The 16,335-nt window shown below is 46.6% G+C and overlaps 1 protein-coding gene across 1 annotated transcript in view; it reads right to left on the bottom strand.

The window, feature by feature from the left end:
• Positions 1-14,819, bottom strand: part of ABCC11 (ATP binding cassette subfamily C member 11) — a 70,878-nt gene extending 56,059 nt beyond the window's left edge. The window contains exons 1-9 of the mRNA XM_058527762.1: positions 14,538-14,819; positions 13,088-13,224; positions 10,974-11,132; positions 6,949-7,096; positions 5,279-5,512; positions 3,940-4,113; positions 2,976-3,123; positions 2,669-2,817; positions 1,207-1,314 (exon numbers count right to left, since the gene is read on the bottom strand). Coding sequence (XP_058383745.1) covers positions 1,207-1,314; positions 2,669-2,817; positions 2,976-3,123; positions 3,940-4,113; positions 5,279-5,512; positions 6,949-7,096; positions 10,974-11,132; positions 13,088-13,224; positions 14,538-14,636 — 1,356 coding nt within the window. The 5' untranslated portion in view covers positions 14,637-14,819. The remainder of the gene's footprint in view (positions 1-1,206; positions 1,315-2,668; positions 2,818-2,975; positions 3,124-3,939; positions 4,114-5,278; positions 5,513-6,948; positions 7,097-10,973; positions 11,133-13,087; positions 13,225-14,537) is intronic.
• Between the last annotated feature and the right edge of the window lie 1,516 nt (positions 14,820-16,335).

The following is a 16,335-nucleotide window of genomic DNA, read 5'->3' as shown; positions in this document are numbered from 1 at the left end:
GTTCTGTTAATTGTCTTTGAGGTTTTGATTTTGTATCTGTTAACTGGACTGGATCCTGAATTCTTCTAGTCTCCTGAAATATCTGGTTACAAATCTCCAAGCTAATGTTTTCAATTTTCCCATCATTTTCATTTGGAATCATTGAGAACTGAACCTGTACTTTTTCCTGAAGCCCTGCAAACTGAAGCAGAACAACTTGATATCAACTTAAGACAGATCACCACAATAGCATGTCTGTTGCTGTGTAAGCCACTCGAAGGGAGGCTAAAAGAGATGCTTCAACACTGACATCCAGAAATCTTCTTAACTAGCTGTCCTCTGAACTCAGAAACTGGTTTATAACTTGCTCCAACCATTAACCTTGTTTTTCTTTTGTTTCCATAGAAATGCTTCTTATTAAATACCCGATTGCTTGCTTCCACAAAATAGGCCTAACTTGCATGAACAATTTGGGGCTCTGCCTCTGGTGACCTGCAAACATACAAGATTAGCTGTAAATTCTGCTCCTCTACTGGTCTCTTTAACAACACCCATGCTCAGCAGGAAGCAGTTACAGAAGATAGACCTTCGACCTGTGCCCCTCAAGAATGAGGAACAGGATAAAACTAGAGGGGGGATTTGTCACTGACTAGTGCCCCAAGGAACTCAAGGGTGGGTTTGAAAGCATTTAACTGTTTTTCCAAGTTGTTTTTTTATGTTAAGGAGACACAACCAGCAATCACCTTGAAGCTAACCAAGCTTCCCTACAAGAGCTATGCCCATGACCTTGCCTTATTTTTAATGTGAAGACCTCTTCAAGAGGAGATTAAGCCTCATTACCATAATCTGCAGTGTACCCGCCTCTCACTTTTGAATATTCATTCCCCAACCAAAACAAAAGTTCCTGCTTCCCTTTGTTCCGGGATACCTTGACTTTGGAAATGATTCCTCGTGGCCTCCTATTTGTTGCAAATACACTTTACTTTGTGAGACAACTTCCACTGTTGTAGAGTCTTATTTAACTTACTAGGAGGCAAGCCCATCTGGTTTGGTAATATTCTCAGCCCCCAAACCAGCCGGGGCAAAGGAGGTCATTGAGTTAGCCAATCCCTCTCCTAGTCTGGACTCTGCCTTGGCCAGGGGTCACATTCAAGAGGGACACCGTGGGGGCTGAGGCAAAGGAGCAGCCAAGCAGAGGGCCCCGCAGCCCCTCGTCAGCTCACTTACCTTGAACCTCTCCGCTGCAGTCTTGGAATTTGTGAGACCTTTGAGTCCATAAGGCACAAACAACACTGGCAGCCGCATGGGATTCAACACAGCTACCGTGGTGAAGGCCTGGATGAGGAGGGAAGGAGGCAGTGAGGGTCACAGCTCTGTCCTGCTCTCTCACTCCCTGAGGCCCCCATCCCTGAGGCCCCCATCAAGCCACAGAGCCAGACCCTGCAGCTTCTGACAAGCAGGTCCTTCATTTGACAGAGGCCAAGCTGGCACTGGGGAGACTGGAAAAATTGGAGAAAAGGGCATGCATCTTCAGGTCTTCACGTCTGAAGTCCTGGTTCCTGTTGTAGCTTAGCCACTGGGAATTCTGTAACTGGGGGGCAGGTCTCCCCCCACCACAGGCTCAGTTTCCCCGCTGGCATAGTGCCCAAAATCGTAACATTGGTACAGGAGGAAAGTTTGGAAAGCACAGAAAACACACGTGAGAGAGCTCTGTCTGCTAAGGACATAGCTTGGTCCTAGCACTGCTGCTAAGGTCATATTTATTCTTCTTTGCCTTAGATGCTCTTTTCTTTTCTAACATTCAAAATCTCCCTAGGCTTCAAGCCTATTCCATGCCTCACTCCCTCCTGGAGACGTTCCCTCACTGTGGCAAACCACCTTCAGCCCCGAGGATCTCAGAATGGGACCTTCCAATCCATGTGCCATCCCCACCTCTTTCTTCTTCCAGCTTTATCTCAAGATAGACTCCAATGGAGCAGGAATGGTTCGGTCTAATCCTGCATCCTGTGAGTGCATGTGACCCGAGAGTCCCGCTGACAGTGTTCCGTACACAGGCCCCGCTGCCATTCAAACCTTGGGGGTGGTCCTCTGGCATGTGCCCGGGCCAAGCACAGGGGCCTGCTGTCTGGAGCACAATTGAGCGCCTGGCTGCAGACTCTCAAATGCTCCCCCTCTTGCACTGGGTGCTGTCTCTTGCCCTCCCAAGGCTGGACTCCAACCTTGCCAAGCACAGCACCCTGACCTATTCTCAGAGAATTGGGATTCCTCACCCTGAAATCTGCTGCTGCGTCTCAGGGCCAGAGTCAGACCACAAAGGGAAAGATAGAGGAAGCTATCCCTTTATTTAAAGTGCATTTTCAGGGCCCAATTTTGGGACCAGAGAAACTCTTCAATTTAGGATTCTCAACCTCAGGAGTATATCAGAATCTTTGGGGATTTCACTACACATCTGACGTTTCCTGCACCTCTAGATGACTCTCCCTCCCACAGCTGAAATCCAAGGAGTACCAGCTTCTCAGATGGGTTGAGATGGAAGAAAGCCTGAGCACCCTAAAAGTCTGGAAAATCACACCAATTTGTATTATGCATTTGCAAAACCTTCAGATCATTGAGGGGCATGGGCTGGGAGAGGACACATGAGAAAACTCCCTATCAATATGGGGGAAAACAGAGCACCCCAAACACTTACTGCTGAAGCTGTGAGTTTCAGCCGTAAGCACGTGTGAATGAGGAACATCACCACTATGGCCACCACTGGGACTGTGAAGAAGCTGGCAGTGGTCAGGCTCCGGACAAGCCCACTCCTCTCCAATAGTTTCCTTTCCTTCCTTCTCAGGTCTAGGAGATAAAAAAAGAAATGCACTGAAATGAACCACAAGAACATTCCCCAAGGAGCACACAACAATACTCAGAACATGAATGAAGTCCCCGGAAGGTGAGATGCGTGGCCCACCATCACATCCCCAGGTCTGAGCAGAAAGCCAGGTTTTCTGCACCTTTAATGATTTTGGCAAATGGTTTCTCCCACGTGTACATTTTAATCATCTTAATGCAGGTGAGGACTTCACTGGTCACGCGGATGCGCTGGTCGCTGACCTCAGATGTGTCCTTCTGTATCTTCACAACCCTTCTGATCAGGAATACCTGCAGTCAGGATACAGCAAGAGCTCCTTTTGACAAGGGCCGGAGAGTGCAGCCTGGCCTGAGCAGGACAACTCGGAGTATTTCCTAGGCCACCTCCAGATGGGACTGAATACCTGGGTTGAATCCTGCACTGTTTGAGTCCCTCGTGACTCTGGGATCCAGGGCCCCGCTGAAGGTTTTCCAGTGGAAGCCTCTCCAGGCCATCGGGTTGGACACCTGCCGCCCACAGCCTGGGGGCCTTTCTCTCCTGGGTCCCAAGCCAGGCTGCAGCTGTGATTCCTCTGCCTTCGGGAGCCCTAAACCCTCTACTACAATCAGCTTTGGATCACAGTACCCATGCTGAGGGAGGAAAACACGCGATAATTCCGAGCACGCTTAACCCAAGAGTCCCTTCCTGTTTTGCACAATTTATTTCACCTGAATCTTTGGCAGCCAATTTGCTTCGCTTCTCCCGTTATCCTGTGCTCAGCCAGATGTTAAATGCTGTCTGCAGTATTACATCAGCCCTGTCTGGGCGGAAGAGAAGCAGCAAAACCCTCCCACAGAGGATGCCTTCTGAGGGAAGTCTGTGAAGCAGATACTCCCTCACAGAAGCCTACGAGGCGGACCTCGCACACCAGTCAGAGTCACCTCTTATGTACTCAGCCAACGTCGTATCCAGAGAAGCCTTGGAGCTAGGAACTGAGGCTGAATCTCAACCACAATGGAACGAACAGTCAATGCGTCACCCCTCCCACTCAGAAGTACCCAGATGCCAGAGCCCCGGGAGTTCTGGGGGACGGCCAGCATCAAACAGGCAGCAAAGAAAGACGTTACCTCCAGCGGTAAGATCAGGAGATAGCAAACAGTGGCAATGAGTGCAGTGGGTCCAAGAATGAGGTAGGAGGTGACACTGCAGGCAATCAGCAATAAACAGGCGAGCAAGATCAGGGGGCCGTAGTACGTCCCTTCAAACAGGTAGTTTATGTCGCTGGCGAAGAAGTTGATGGCCTGCAAGACAGCAAGCCCGTGGGCAGAGGTCAGCTCTCCAGGTGCCCGGAAGGGGCCACACGTGCACGTGGCAGGTGCCTCGCCATGCCTTCTCCTTGCAGGAGGGCTTGAAAGGCAGGGTGGTACAGCAGAGACAGACACACCAGGTGCACACCTCTCCTGTAACTAGCTGTGTGACCTTGGACAACTTACTTTGCCACTCTGAGCCTCCGCTTCTCCCCCTGAAAAGCTGGAATCATGATACCTACTTTGTCTGGTTGTTGTGAGAATGGCCATGGGATATACAATATCTGCACATGTAGACTGTGCTCAACAAAAGTTCTGTTTTACTATATTATTGCTGTTGCTACCAACATCCAGATCCCAGAGGGTGGCGTCTGGTCTTCTATTCTATCATATGCCATTTAATTCTATCCTCTTCTATTCATTCTACTACTATTAGTCATAACTGAATTTTTCACATGGGAGCTGAGTCTTTTTTCCTTCTCCTTCTCCTTTCTGTTTTTTCCTGTCGACTCTTTGGCCCACTTCCCCGCTCCCAAACATAAACTGCCTAGTTCAGTGTTACATAAAAGTCGACATTCCCAATCAGGAAATATTTGAGGAAGCAGTTCACTGATGTCTTTTAGGATGACCAATCTGAATCCCTTAAGTGATTTCCTTTTAACTTGAACCTGATCTCCTCCAGTTCCCAACATGTGCCAGGCCGAGCCTTTAACAAAGTTAAAGTGTAAGAGGGAGCACATCATGCTATAGCCACTTTGGAGGGCAACTTAACAGCATCTTTTAAAATTAATAATTGCATGACCCCATGAACTGGCACTTTCATTCCTCGCTGGAGAAACATTCACACGAGCTGGAGGAGGCACATGCAAGGAGTTCACTGCAGCACTGCTACTAGCAGCAAAACCCCACAAACATCCTAAATGTCCACTGGTGGGGAAGGGTTACAGCCTCCACACAAGAAGTATTAGGTAACATTGGGTCCTGGAGCAAAGGGTCAAGTTCATGTCCCAGACCTGTCATTTACTAGCTGTGGAACTGCTGCCTTTCTCTGTCTTCCTCCTCTCCTAACTCACTTTTCTCCCTCCCTTGGTCCCAGGACAGTGATGTCTGGAGGAGGAGCAGGGAAGGATGGCCTCGGTGGGCAGTCCCAGTCACTCACCTCTCCCGTGGTGATGTGTGTTAGAGACTTAAATTGCATTAGCTTCTCGAAGGCAAAGGAGAAAACGGCTGTACGAAACCTGACGCCTGTGCGCTGGTTGAGGACCCAACATGAGCTCAGACTCACAGACTTCAGACACTCGGTGAGAAACAGGGCAAAGCAGAGTCCCACTCCATAGCCAATGTTCCCTGACTGCTCTTCGGAATATTCCAGGATGTTTGGTATAAGCAGCATCTAAAAGGAAGCAGGAGTTTGGATCATTCAGGCCTCCCAGTCCTTCTTTCAGGCAACAAATCTCAAACGTGGGCTGTGGGAGGTGCTCGGGTCAACGTCGGGGGCTTGTTGAATGGTTAAAACTGACTCAAGCACAATCCTGCCTTCAGGAAGGACACAGTCCAGTTGGAGGGGACTCAGAGGTCACACTGACCCAGATCTGAATCCCAGCTCCGCCACCTCGTGGCTGGTCCTGACAGGAACCAGAAGACACACACGCATGGGGCATTTCAGGAGTTAATAAAGTGACTATTTACAAAGTGTGGGTCGAGTTAGGAAATCCAACCAGGGATGGTGGATCACCATGGAGCTAGTGACAGCAGGGAACTGTTCCCTCCCCAGACCTAAGGGGAGATGGGAGGGTGAGGTTACTGGAACCCAGAAGGAGAGAGTCATGCAGACAGGGCTCCTCACAAGAGTCTGCTGGCTGACCTCCAGTGACAGGGAGGCAGGTGCCAGAGGATTACACACCCTGCCCTCACTTGTTCCTTCCCTCCAGTCTCCTGTTGGTGTCTCCCACTGGTCCAACCCAACCAGAGGCCACAGGGCAGGGGGACCCCATTAATGTGATCCACACAGGCCACACACAGGGGCACAGGGCAGGGTGGACAATGGCGGGGAGTGGACTGGAGGGGCAAATGGAGAATATCCAGCACACTAACGGTCACCCAGGGAACTTGTCTCCGTGGTGTCATCAGCTGTTGTTTCTTCCTGACCCGCATCCATGCTCCCTTAGCTGGTAACAGCACCTCGGTTTTCTCCTGGGGAGACTATCACCTGCCCCACTGCATGTAGTCTAGGCTGGATTGTCAACCAAAGTGGCCCACCCTCTGCTGGCCAGCCGGTGAGACTGTGACCCCAGCTGGGGCAATCAGATTCCCTCTCCACAGTCAGAGTCTTGGGCTGAGGAACTGGAGGACAGGAAATAGTCAGAGCCAATTCATCTCAACCTTGAGCCCTGGAGGAGACCATTAGTTCCTCCCCCCACATTCCCCAGGCTGCTCCGCCATTGCTGAAAGCAGCTAGCATGTACTGAGCCAGGCCCAGCTCTAAGGGCTTTATATACTGATCTCATTTAGTGTCACCCTCTGAGGCAGGTAGCGTCATGCTCTCCATTTTACATATGACTGTTCTATGAGGTCTACCGCAGAAGGTGTCTGGGGGTTCCTTGATGAAACTAAGGCACATAGGAGGTGAACAAATTGCCCAAAGTCACCCAGCAATTAAGCAGCAGGGCCAAGGTTTGAGCCCAGGCAGTGGCTGCAGAACTCACACTCCCATTCCTAGCTCCAATGTCCTAAAACGGTCTTCATTTTTGAGCAATTCCTGGCATGGACTTGAACATGCTAATCCCTAAAGCGTGGAGTCCCCCAAACCTCACCAAGCCCGCCACTTACTGGGCCTAGCACACTTGCGACACAGAGGCAGCAGCCGAGGATCAAATTGAAAATAACCCTTGTTCGCTGGAATCTCAGCATCACTCGAAGCACTGAAGCTTTCTCAATCCCATGCCTTGAGAATTCTTCTTCCCAAAGGAGGCAAAGCCTTGGAAAGAGGAAAATTGAGCCAAATGAAATCTCTTTGCGTGTGTCGCCCAAATGTCCCAGGGCTTGCTAGTCTAGGAGGTTCATGACAGGAATTTTCAAACATAACAAAAGTAGAGAGAACAGTATAGGGAATCTCCCCAAATACCCATTCCCCAACTTCAAGAATGATCAACATTCGAGATTTTCATTTCATCTCTCCTCCCCTCTTCTGTTTTTCTTTTGTGCTGGAGTATTTCAAGCAAATTCCAGACGTATCATTTTCTCTATAAATGCTTCAGAATGTATCTCTTCCACATAGGGCTTTTTAAAAAGAAACCATAATAATGATAGTTATTAATTAATAACTATTAATTGTTGTATATTAATAATATCGGGACAATAATTCCGTCTTGGCATTTAATATCCAGCCTGTATTCAAATTTCTCTAATTATTTAAATATACGTTTTTATAGTTGGTTTGCCTAAATCAAGATCCAAACAGGGTCCACACACTACATTAAAAGACAAATCTGATAGACCTCTTGCTCGCATTTTAATCTATAAGTTTCCCCTCCTCTGCATTTTCTGCCATTTACTTCTTGAAGAAACTGAGTTCTTTATCCTGTAGAGTTTCCCACTTTCTAGATTTGACTGCCTGCGTCCCTGTGGTGTTGACTAACATAATCTTCTATCCTCTGTATTTCCTATTAAACGCCAGGTAGAACTAGAGGCTGAATGAAATTCACAACTCAAGTCAGTTGGCAAAAATATTTAACAGGTGATGTAGTGTTCTTCCTTTTGCATCACGTCACAAGACACACCCTGTCTGGTCCAACTTTTAGTAATGCTGACGTGGATCAGTGGGTTAAGGTGTGTCAGCCTGATTCATTCATTGCCAAGTTTCCCATCATTGACGACCATTGCCTAGATCCACTTCCATTAGGGCTGGCACAATGGTGATTTTTCTAATTCTATGATTGCTTCTATATTTAGTAGCTTGAATTTTTCTGTAAAAAATAAGTATCTCTCATCAACTATTTTGTTCTCCTGAAATACAATTAGTTGAGGAAGTAGCCTAGGACTTTGAATAACATCATTTTTCCTTTTTATTCACAAATTATGATTCATAAAGCTCAGAACTCTGGCCTCCAAAAACTGCTCTGATTTATTTCAAAGTCCCCAAAAGGGTGCCCCTATGTTGGATCACCCAACAGAAAGTGTATCCTTATTTTGGCATTCCAAGCTAATGAATCCTAGGATGATTGTGTTACACCAGCATAACAGGAATGCCAAAACCATTTCTTTTGGAAAAACGTTTGATATACAATATTTCAAAAAAGTATCAAAGAAGTTATTAAAAAATTAAAATTTTCTGACTTTCTTATACTTATTTTTTATTTAATTATATCTGAGGCTGGAGCAGGTGACTGGACAATAGTCACTGTGGTGCTTAGGGCGTCCAGAATCTAATCCGGCCTTGGATGCCCCCTATGCCTCCACAGGCCGGTCTGTCAGCAGCAGTCCCCATGTTGGCATCTGCCCATTTACTTCCTGGCTCCTGCTGCCATATGTCCGGGTCCACTGTCTGGAAAGCGGTTACCACTGCCCTTGATGAGACCATCAAGGACAATGCCAAGGGACTCCAGGTTCTCCTCAAGCTTCTACGCCTTACAGAGCAAGAGCACGGTGGACAAAACGGGCCACCCTTTGTCCCCAGGCCCTGACAGCAGCACAGCTTGTGCCTGTTCTCAGACAGCTCTATCAGCTTCTGGGTCTCATCCTCTGCCCAGAATCTCACCAAGTTGCTCATGGCAAGCAGTTCTAGCCCTTTCAACCTTTTACCTCTCCAGCCATGGACACTCATGCCCAGCCTAAAACCAGAAGGGAATAAATACCACGAGAAACTTTCTGTCCTACTTCCCCTTATCTGCTATCAAGTCTAGGCTTCTTCTTCCTTCTTGAGTTATAAAACAATTACCCCATCCAGTGTCCAGGAAGGTGCACCAGACAACTGGGGGCTCTGGTCCCTAGCTCAGAAAAGCAGAAATGTCCTCATGACACCTGTATGTGTTAGAGGATTTTATTGCTTATGGATGATATGACTCAGGGCAAACCATGGGGTCACCTCTCATTCCAGCCCTACCCCCACATAACACAGTCCACAGAGACAACAAGCTCCAGAGTTGGCTCTCCCTTGACTAAACGAATCCAAGTTTTCCATAGCCTGCCCACGGCTCTCCTAGCAACTCTGTCAATTTCTGGCCATGATTACCAGACTCAGAAAGACTTAGTTTCAAATTGCACCTCCTCCACTCATTAACTATATGACTCAGAGAACATTATTTCACTTTTCTTAGTCCTAAGTTTCTTCACTTGGAAAATGGGGAAATAATATCTGCCCTGTTTATTTCATAACCCTATCATGATGGTCACGGGAGATAATGGATGGGGAAATGCTCTGTTGCTGTAGAACAATAAAAAATGCGAGGAATTACGAGGGTAATGATGATGAAGATGATGGTGGTGATGATGGTGATGCTGCTGCTGCTGCTGACAGTGGTGGTGGTGATGATGGTTGGCAGCTTGTCAGCAGATCCTTACAGAAGCCAAAGCAGCTCTTCTGAAGGATTAGGGACGATGCGCCCCAGAACTCTGCCTGTTAAATGGTGAACATACAGAAAGAAACCCCTCAAAGGTGTGAATGCATGGATAGTTATTTTTTCAAATAATCATGCGAAAATGCAGTGACTGCAAAGGTGTTGGTGGACAGACATGGTGAGTTATAGAATCAGAAAGGGAGCGCCAGTGAGCTGGAGATGAATGGAAGTAACTCAGATGTTGTACTCAGAATGGTTAGGGACAGACAAGCCAATTAACAGTTAACTGGTTGCCTGTCATGTACCGGGCATTTTTCCGGGTGCTTTAAACTGAATTTATCACTTTTTTGATTCTTACAATAATCCTATGTGGGACCATGAGATGAATTTTATGATCCTCTATTTTATACATAAAGACACAAGGCCCTGAAAGTGTAAGTAACTTGTCTGACATTCTAGCTGCTAAGAGGTAAGATTCTGACTGAAATCTGGCATTATCCAAGAGGTGCTCCCTGGAAGCTTTCTTTTTTTTTTTCTTTTTTACTGAACAAGTCTGAGAAGCAATGGGTCAAAGTTTAAGCAGTTTCTGTTTTCTCAGTGCCTTAAATACACTAATCATTTTGTAAATCTCTGAGACCTGGCTATAGCTTGCAACAATTCACGAACTCCTCTGACCATTGAATGCTCTTTTCAGGGAGGTTCTTATGGGACGACCATTTCCTGGAACACATTTGGAAAATGCGACTCTACAGCTGGTGGCTCTCAAGGAGTAGCTAGAGGTAGGATCATGAGTAGAGGACATTTCAAGTCACTTTTCATCTTTTTCCTCATTTGACCCTCATATTCCCTTGTGCGGTGGGTGGTACAGGAAATGTAATCACACAACTAGTTAGTGGTTGCTCAAGGATTAAGTGACGGGGCCACTAAACCAAAATTTAATGATCAGTGACACAGAGAAATGCCTGATCCAGAAGAAAAAGCAAAAGGGATTAGAAGCAGTAATTTCTAACTATCTTGGGGGGGGTCCTGTGACCTAAGGGAAATCTGATAAAACAAGTGAATTCCTGCTCCACAAAAAGATCTCCAGGCCATACAAATAAAATATGCAAACCATTTCAGGAGATTCGTGAACCCCAGGCTGAGAACCTCCAGACTAGAGTGAGGCGTCTGGCTACAAATGAAGAAACGATATTCTCTGGTTGAGAGGATGGACCCCCACTTGTCTCAAGCATCTCTGGTCACCATCCCCTCAAGACGTGGTCTTTAACCAACCCAGGGGCTTGCCCAACATGACTTTACCTTTCGGCATTTTTGGCTGAGGCATCATGCACTGACAGCTGGGGGATGGTGTTCTCGTCTAAGCGTTTCTGTAAACCTCGGATCATAAGTGGGGTGAGCCATGACAATGTGAGGTAGGAGAACAGGCCAGCATCATCCAGGGGCTGAGGGGCAGGAAACCTAGGAGAGAAGTCCCAGGCCATGTGGTCACCCCTGTGATCTAGGCTCTAGAGATGGAAAATAAGTCCAGGGCAAGACTTTGAAGGCATGAATTATAACTAGGTAAGAGCCGCAGTGTCGTCGCCTGGATGTACAAAAAACTATTTTTCATGACTCTATTATTTGTGATAGTTAAAAAGCAGAAACAACAAAAATACCCATCAATAGGGTAATTCTTTAAAAAGAAAGAAAAAAGTATAGTAAATCCATAAGGTGGAAAACAATGCAGAAGTGGCTAAAATTAGGTTTGATCTATACATAGAACATGGAAAGAGCTCTAAGGGTATTAAGCAAGAAAAATAATCATTTGCAGATTAAGAAATTCAGTGTATTTTTATTTATATAAAAAAGGAAGACATAAGGGAAGGCAGACAAAACAATATATATATGTAATATATATATCAAATTGTTATATCAAGTTATGTAAGAATTTATATCAAATTGTTAATAGTGGTTGACCTTGAAGAAGGGATTAGAATTGGCAAAGGAACAGGAAAAGAGATCCTCATTGGTTCAATTTTTCTGTTGTTTTCATGTAACTTTCACAAAAACAATAAAAATGGAATAGAAATTAAATAAGTAAGAATGATAAGGTCATATCTCTGGGAAGGATTCACATATAGTTATTGCATTGGGGTGTTGGGATTCTGTGTAATTTCTACTTTATTTTTCAAAATTGCCTTTGTTGCTATGTGTTTCAATACGAAGAATATTCAATTTAAAAAATGATTTGGGGAGAAAGATGAGAAGAGAAAAATGCCAAACTCGTGGGATGTTGTGTGGTTTTGGGCCATGGCCTCTTTGCTCGACTCTCCGGACCGTTATCTCCTCACAACCCACCAGCACCCATGGCTGTGCATTCTGGGCAAGGCTGGCCATGCCTCTGCCAGAGATGTTGGAGAGAGAAGGGACTGAAGGGAGGGTGAGACACTGCACCAGGAACGTGGGGCCACCTGTGATCGCCAAGGAGGGGGCGACAATCTATGAGCTGGTGCCAGGATTCCAGAGGCCCAACGGAGACACTGCATCTCTCTGAGATGAGGTTGCCCCGGTGAACTAAGCTACCACGGTTCTCTGATCTCGGTGGAGATGAGATCAATTCAGGGGAACAATGTAGCTAGTACTGACAGGAGCTCAGACTTGAAAACAGGTCAACAAATGCAGTTTGTTGATAGATCACAGGGCATTTAGCCTTTCTTGGCTCCCCATTTCTCTTAGAATGAAGACCACCATCCTTAATGTGGCCTGTGGGGACGTGCATGAACTCTGCGTGTGCCTGCCGCTGCAGCCTCATCTCGTGCCACGCCCATTATCGCACATGACTCCCCAGCGACACTGGCCTCCTTCTCAGTTCCTAAACATATCACGCTGTGTTTCTTCCACCCCAAGGTCAGGCATTTTCACATTGTGTTCCGTCCACCCAGATCATTCTTCCCTTTCTCTTGCCTAGTGAAATCTCTTCATCCTCCAGGTCTCAGCTAAAATACCACTCAGACGGTATCAAGCTGCCACTGTTCCACAGTCCCTCTGCACCCCCATACTTCTCCATAGCACCATCCTCAGACAGCTTGTAATCAAACGTGTATTTATGAGTTTACTTGCCTGTTGTCTCTCTGCCCCATGTGAGGTCCACGATGGGCAAGGATCTTGTCTGTCTTGCTCGCTGCTATTCCCCTGCGCTCTAGCACCGTGCCTGGCACACGCAGGTGTTCAGTGAACCCTTGCTGAATGAATGAATGAAGTGCTGACTGTGCCTCCCTCATGTGCCTCAGGCTGCTCTGCAGGTCTTCCACACTGGGGGGTGACATGAGTGTGTCTGGACATGGTTGTGTAACCTTAGGGAGGGGTCTAGGTGTGAGGGTCCGAGGATCATTGCCCTGGTGGGTAGTGCCCCTCATGGCCCCCTCAGCACTCACTTTGGCTTGGGACGGAAGGGAATCATGGTTCTCCAGGCAGCGTCGTACTTCCCCCAAGGGAGGACCTCCGCCCTGCCCGGTGCCTCAGGATTCCTCTCCTGCTGGCTGCAGGGGCCGTCTTCAAGAGTGTAAGGTTTCTTGGGAAAGAAAAACCAACAGCGCATCAGTTCCAGACCTCAGGGACAGTGTCCTGAGGGAGTGCTGGGCCAGCCACCTAAGGAAGATGGATCTGCCCACACCCAGCTTCCTGAAGAAAGGCTGCCAGAGTCAGACAGAGAAAGGCAAATACTTGTATGATCTCACTTACATGTGGAATCTAAACACAACAAAAGAGCTCACAGACAAGAGAACAGAGCTGGGGTGGTCGCCAGAGGTGGGGGTCCATGAAATGGGTGAAGGGGGTCAAAGGTACAAACTTCCAGTTATAAAATAAGTAAGTCATGGGGATGTAATGTGCAGCCTGGTGACTGTAGTTAATAACACTGTATTGTATATTTGAAAGTTGCTAAGAGAGTAGATCTTAAAATTTCTCATCACAAGAAATAAATTGGTAAATATGTGTGGTGATGGATGTTAATGAGGCTTATTGTGGTGATCTTTCTGCAATATATTCAAATATCGAATCATTGTTATACACCCAAAACTTTATGTTATATGTCAATTATACCTCATTAAAAAATAAATAAATAAAAGAAAAGTTGCCCAGCAGGGAATGAGCACTGGGCCAAGAGTCCAGACAACTGGGTCCCAGCCCTGGCCCTGCCCTCTATTCACTGGGTGACACAGGGCAGGTCACTCCACGTCCCTGGGGTTTTGTCTGGCAATAAACACCATAGACAAGAAATAAAGGGTGCTATCCTTAGTCACTCACAGAGTGTGAGAAAGTCACACTGTGACGTAAAACTACTACAAAGAAATCAATAATTAAAACTGTAAATCCCAAAACATTACAGGTTACCCTTTTGATAAAATGGGAAACAACTAAAACAAAAACATATCATTTCTAGGACATCATGTAGAATAAATACCACTACGTTATAAGCATAGCAAGAGATCAATGGGAAAAGACTTGAGACAGTGGTTACTTCAGGTGGAGAGAGTTAGGGAATGGGATGGAGGAAGACCAAGGCTGGAAGTGATTGTCAAGGCCCAAGCTGGTGAGCTGATGGGTTTACAGTTGCTGATTATGTTATTATAAGTAAACACATAGAAAAATAGTTAAAGGATGAGAGAGAGAAAGGGATAGAAAGATAGGTAGCTAGAGATAGGAACAGTGAAGGTGTGTCCTGACAAAAGAGTATGATTCAACTAATTGTGGAAGCCTGAGGACCGTTAAAAAAAATCAAGGTTAAATAAACATGGGACAAAATGCTTGACCTAATTTATGGCCATCGTGAAGAGCCTGTCACCTCAGTTCCCTGGTGCTGTGATGCAAAGCAGATCTACTTACACAGCTAAGTCCTGAAGGCACGCCATCGCCTACGTCCACGCCGAGATTCACGAGGCCACCAGAAGAGCTGGGAACCCAGTACATCCTCCTCCTGGTCATTTTCAGTTGTCCTGCCAATTCTTTGTTCCCAGAATCAGAGAATCTGAAAAGGCAGCAGGAAGGAGCAGCTTAGATCCAGCTCTGAGCAGCCAGGAGGGCGGACATCACCCTGCAGGGATTGTGCCAGGGCCACGCAGAGGGTTGGGCCATTGTCACAGCACCTGCTCTTCCCTCTGCCTGGAATGGACTTGGCTCCCTCTTTATAAACATCTGCTCAGGCCTCAGCCCAAGATCACTTAGGGTAAACCATCTCTAACCATCCACTCCCAGCCCCACAGCCTGGGGCCAGGTCAGTCTCCCTTGACATCTCCAAGGCCTGCTCATACACACGCTTATTCCCTTACCCCAGTTTGTAATTGTACATTTCTGTGCACCATTACTGGTTTAGAGTTCAGTTCCTGCACTAAACAGAGATCCTCACGAGGACAGGGCCTGTCTGCTTCGCTCACAGCGGGGACAGGGACAGTGCTGGGAGGACAGCAGGGACCAATACATAAATGATGAACAGACAGGTAAAGGAGTGAAAGAATGCGATTTTGCCACTCTCTGACTCTTGGTTTTCAGACTCAGGGGAGGGCACACTTTAGGAATCTTAAATAACCAAGGCATCTAAAAAACTACTAACATGCTTTTTGTTTTTGCCTTTGAGTACGTGACTCGCTCCCAGAACATCCGTGTGCCTTGGGCGTGGGGGAGGGTAATGGTCATTGGGCATATTTTGAAAGAGAAAGAAAGTGAACATCAGGGCCAGCAACATGGGTATGACTAGCGCCTCTCAGGGCCCGGTACCCAGAAGGGCCCCAGGCTTGTTTGAATGCTCTGCTGTCAACATCTTGAAATTCTTAATCATTTTGCACTGGGCCCCACAAATTATGTAGTCAGTCCTGCTGTTCAGATACAGCTTTTGACATTCAAATATTGGATTGTCCTTCAAGTAAATAGACTTGCAGACTAGCCTATTGTCTTGGGAGAAGATTCTCTAAATTCCTTTATCCCACTCCCTCCCATCCATCTTCCTTTCAGCAAATCACAACAAAACCTGGTAGACTCAGTTTCTGGAATTCTCCTGTACAGCGTATAAGAGAGACCCCCAGCCATGGCACCAGGCCATGAGGTATACTTGCCATGAAATGGTAGACGTGGACCTTTCAGGAATGATGGAAAAGAAAAAACAGAGAAAAGGAGGTGTGTTAGATAAAAGAGGATGTCACACACTTCTTGTTTAAGACTCTGGGAAGAGGCCAGTTTTCTGGCTGCCACAAACTAGACACAGACACACTAAAGTAAAATTGGCATGATTCAATAGCAGGAGGCCCTGGGGGTAGGACCATGGTGTACTGCTGTACTGTTTATTCACTACACAAAGGTTCCCAGGGGAGGGAATGGCAAGCAGGAGAGGGAGATGGAGACAGCCAGTTCTAGATTGCAAGTCATGCACCTTGGCAAGGGGCCGTGTCCGTGGCGTGCTGATAACTGTTTGTATCTGTAACTAACCTACGGTTGCAATGGGTGAACGAGTGGATTTCCAACATGAATGTTGCTCGACATTTTACTTTATGTTAATGAGTAAGAGGAAAATGAAACATCAAAGATGTTTGTCAGTTGGATCTTCACCCATTTGCCAATGACCTGAGTAACTTTGCTGAATTGTTTTCAAACACTGGAAGATATTTCCTCATTTTTTGGTACTCTTCTCAAT

The sequence above is a fragment of the Diceros bicornis genome, chromosome 32 (assembly GCF_020826845.1).
Source record: "Diceros bicornis minor isolate mBicDic1 chromosome 32, mDicBic1.mat.cur, whole genome shotgun sequence".
Classification (NCBI taxonomy): Eukaryota; Metazoa; Chordata; class Mammalia; order Perissodactyla; family Rhinocerotidae; genus Diceros; species Diceros bicornis.
The sequence above is the reverse complement of the archived record's forward strand: the minus strand, read 5'-3'. Positions and strand labels throughout refer to the sequence as shown.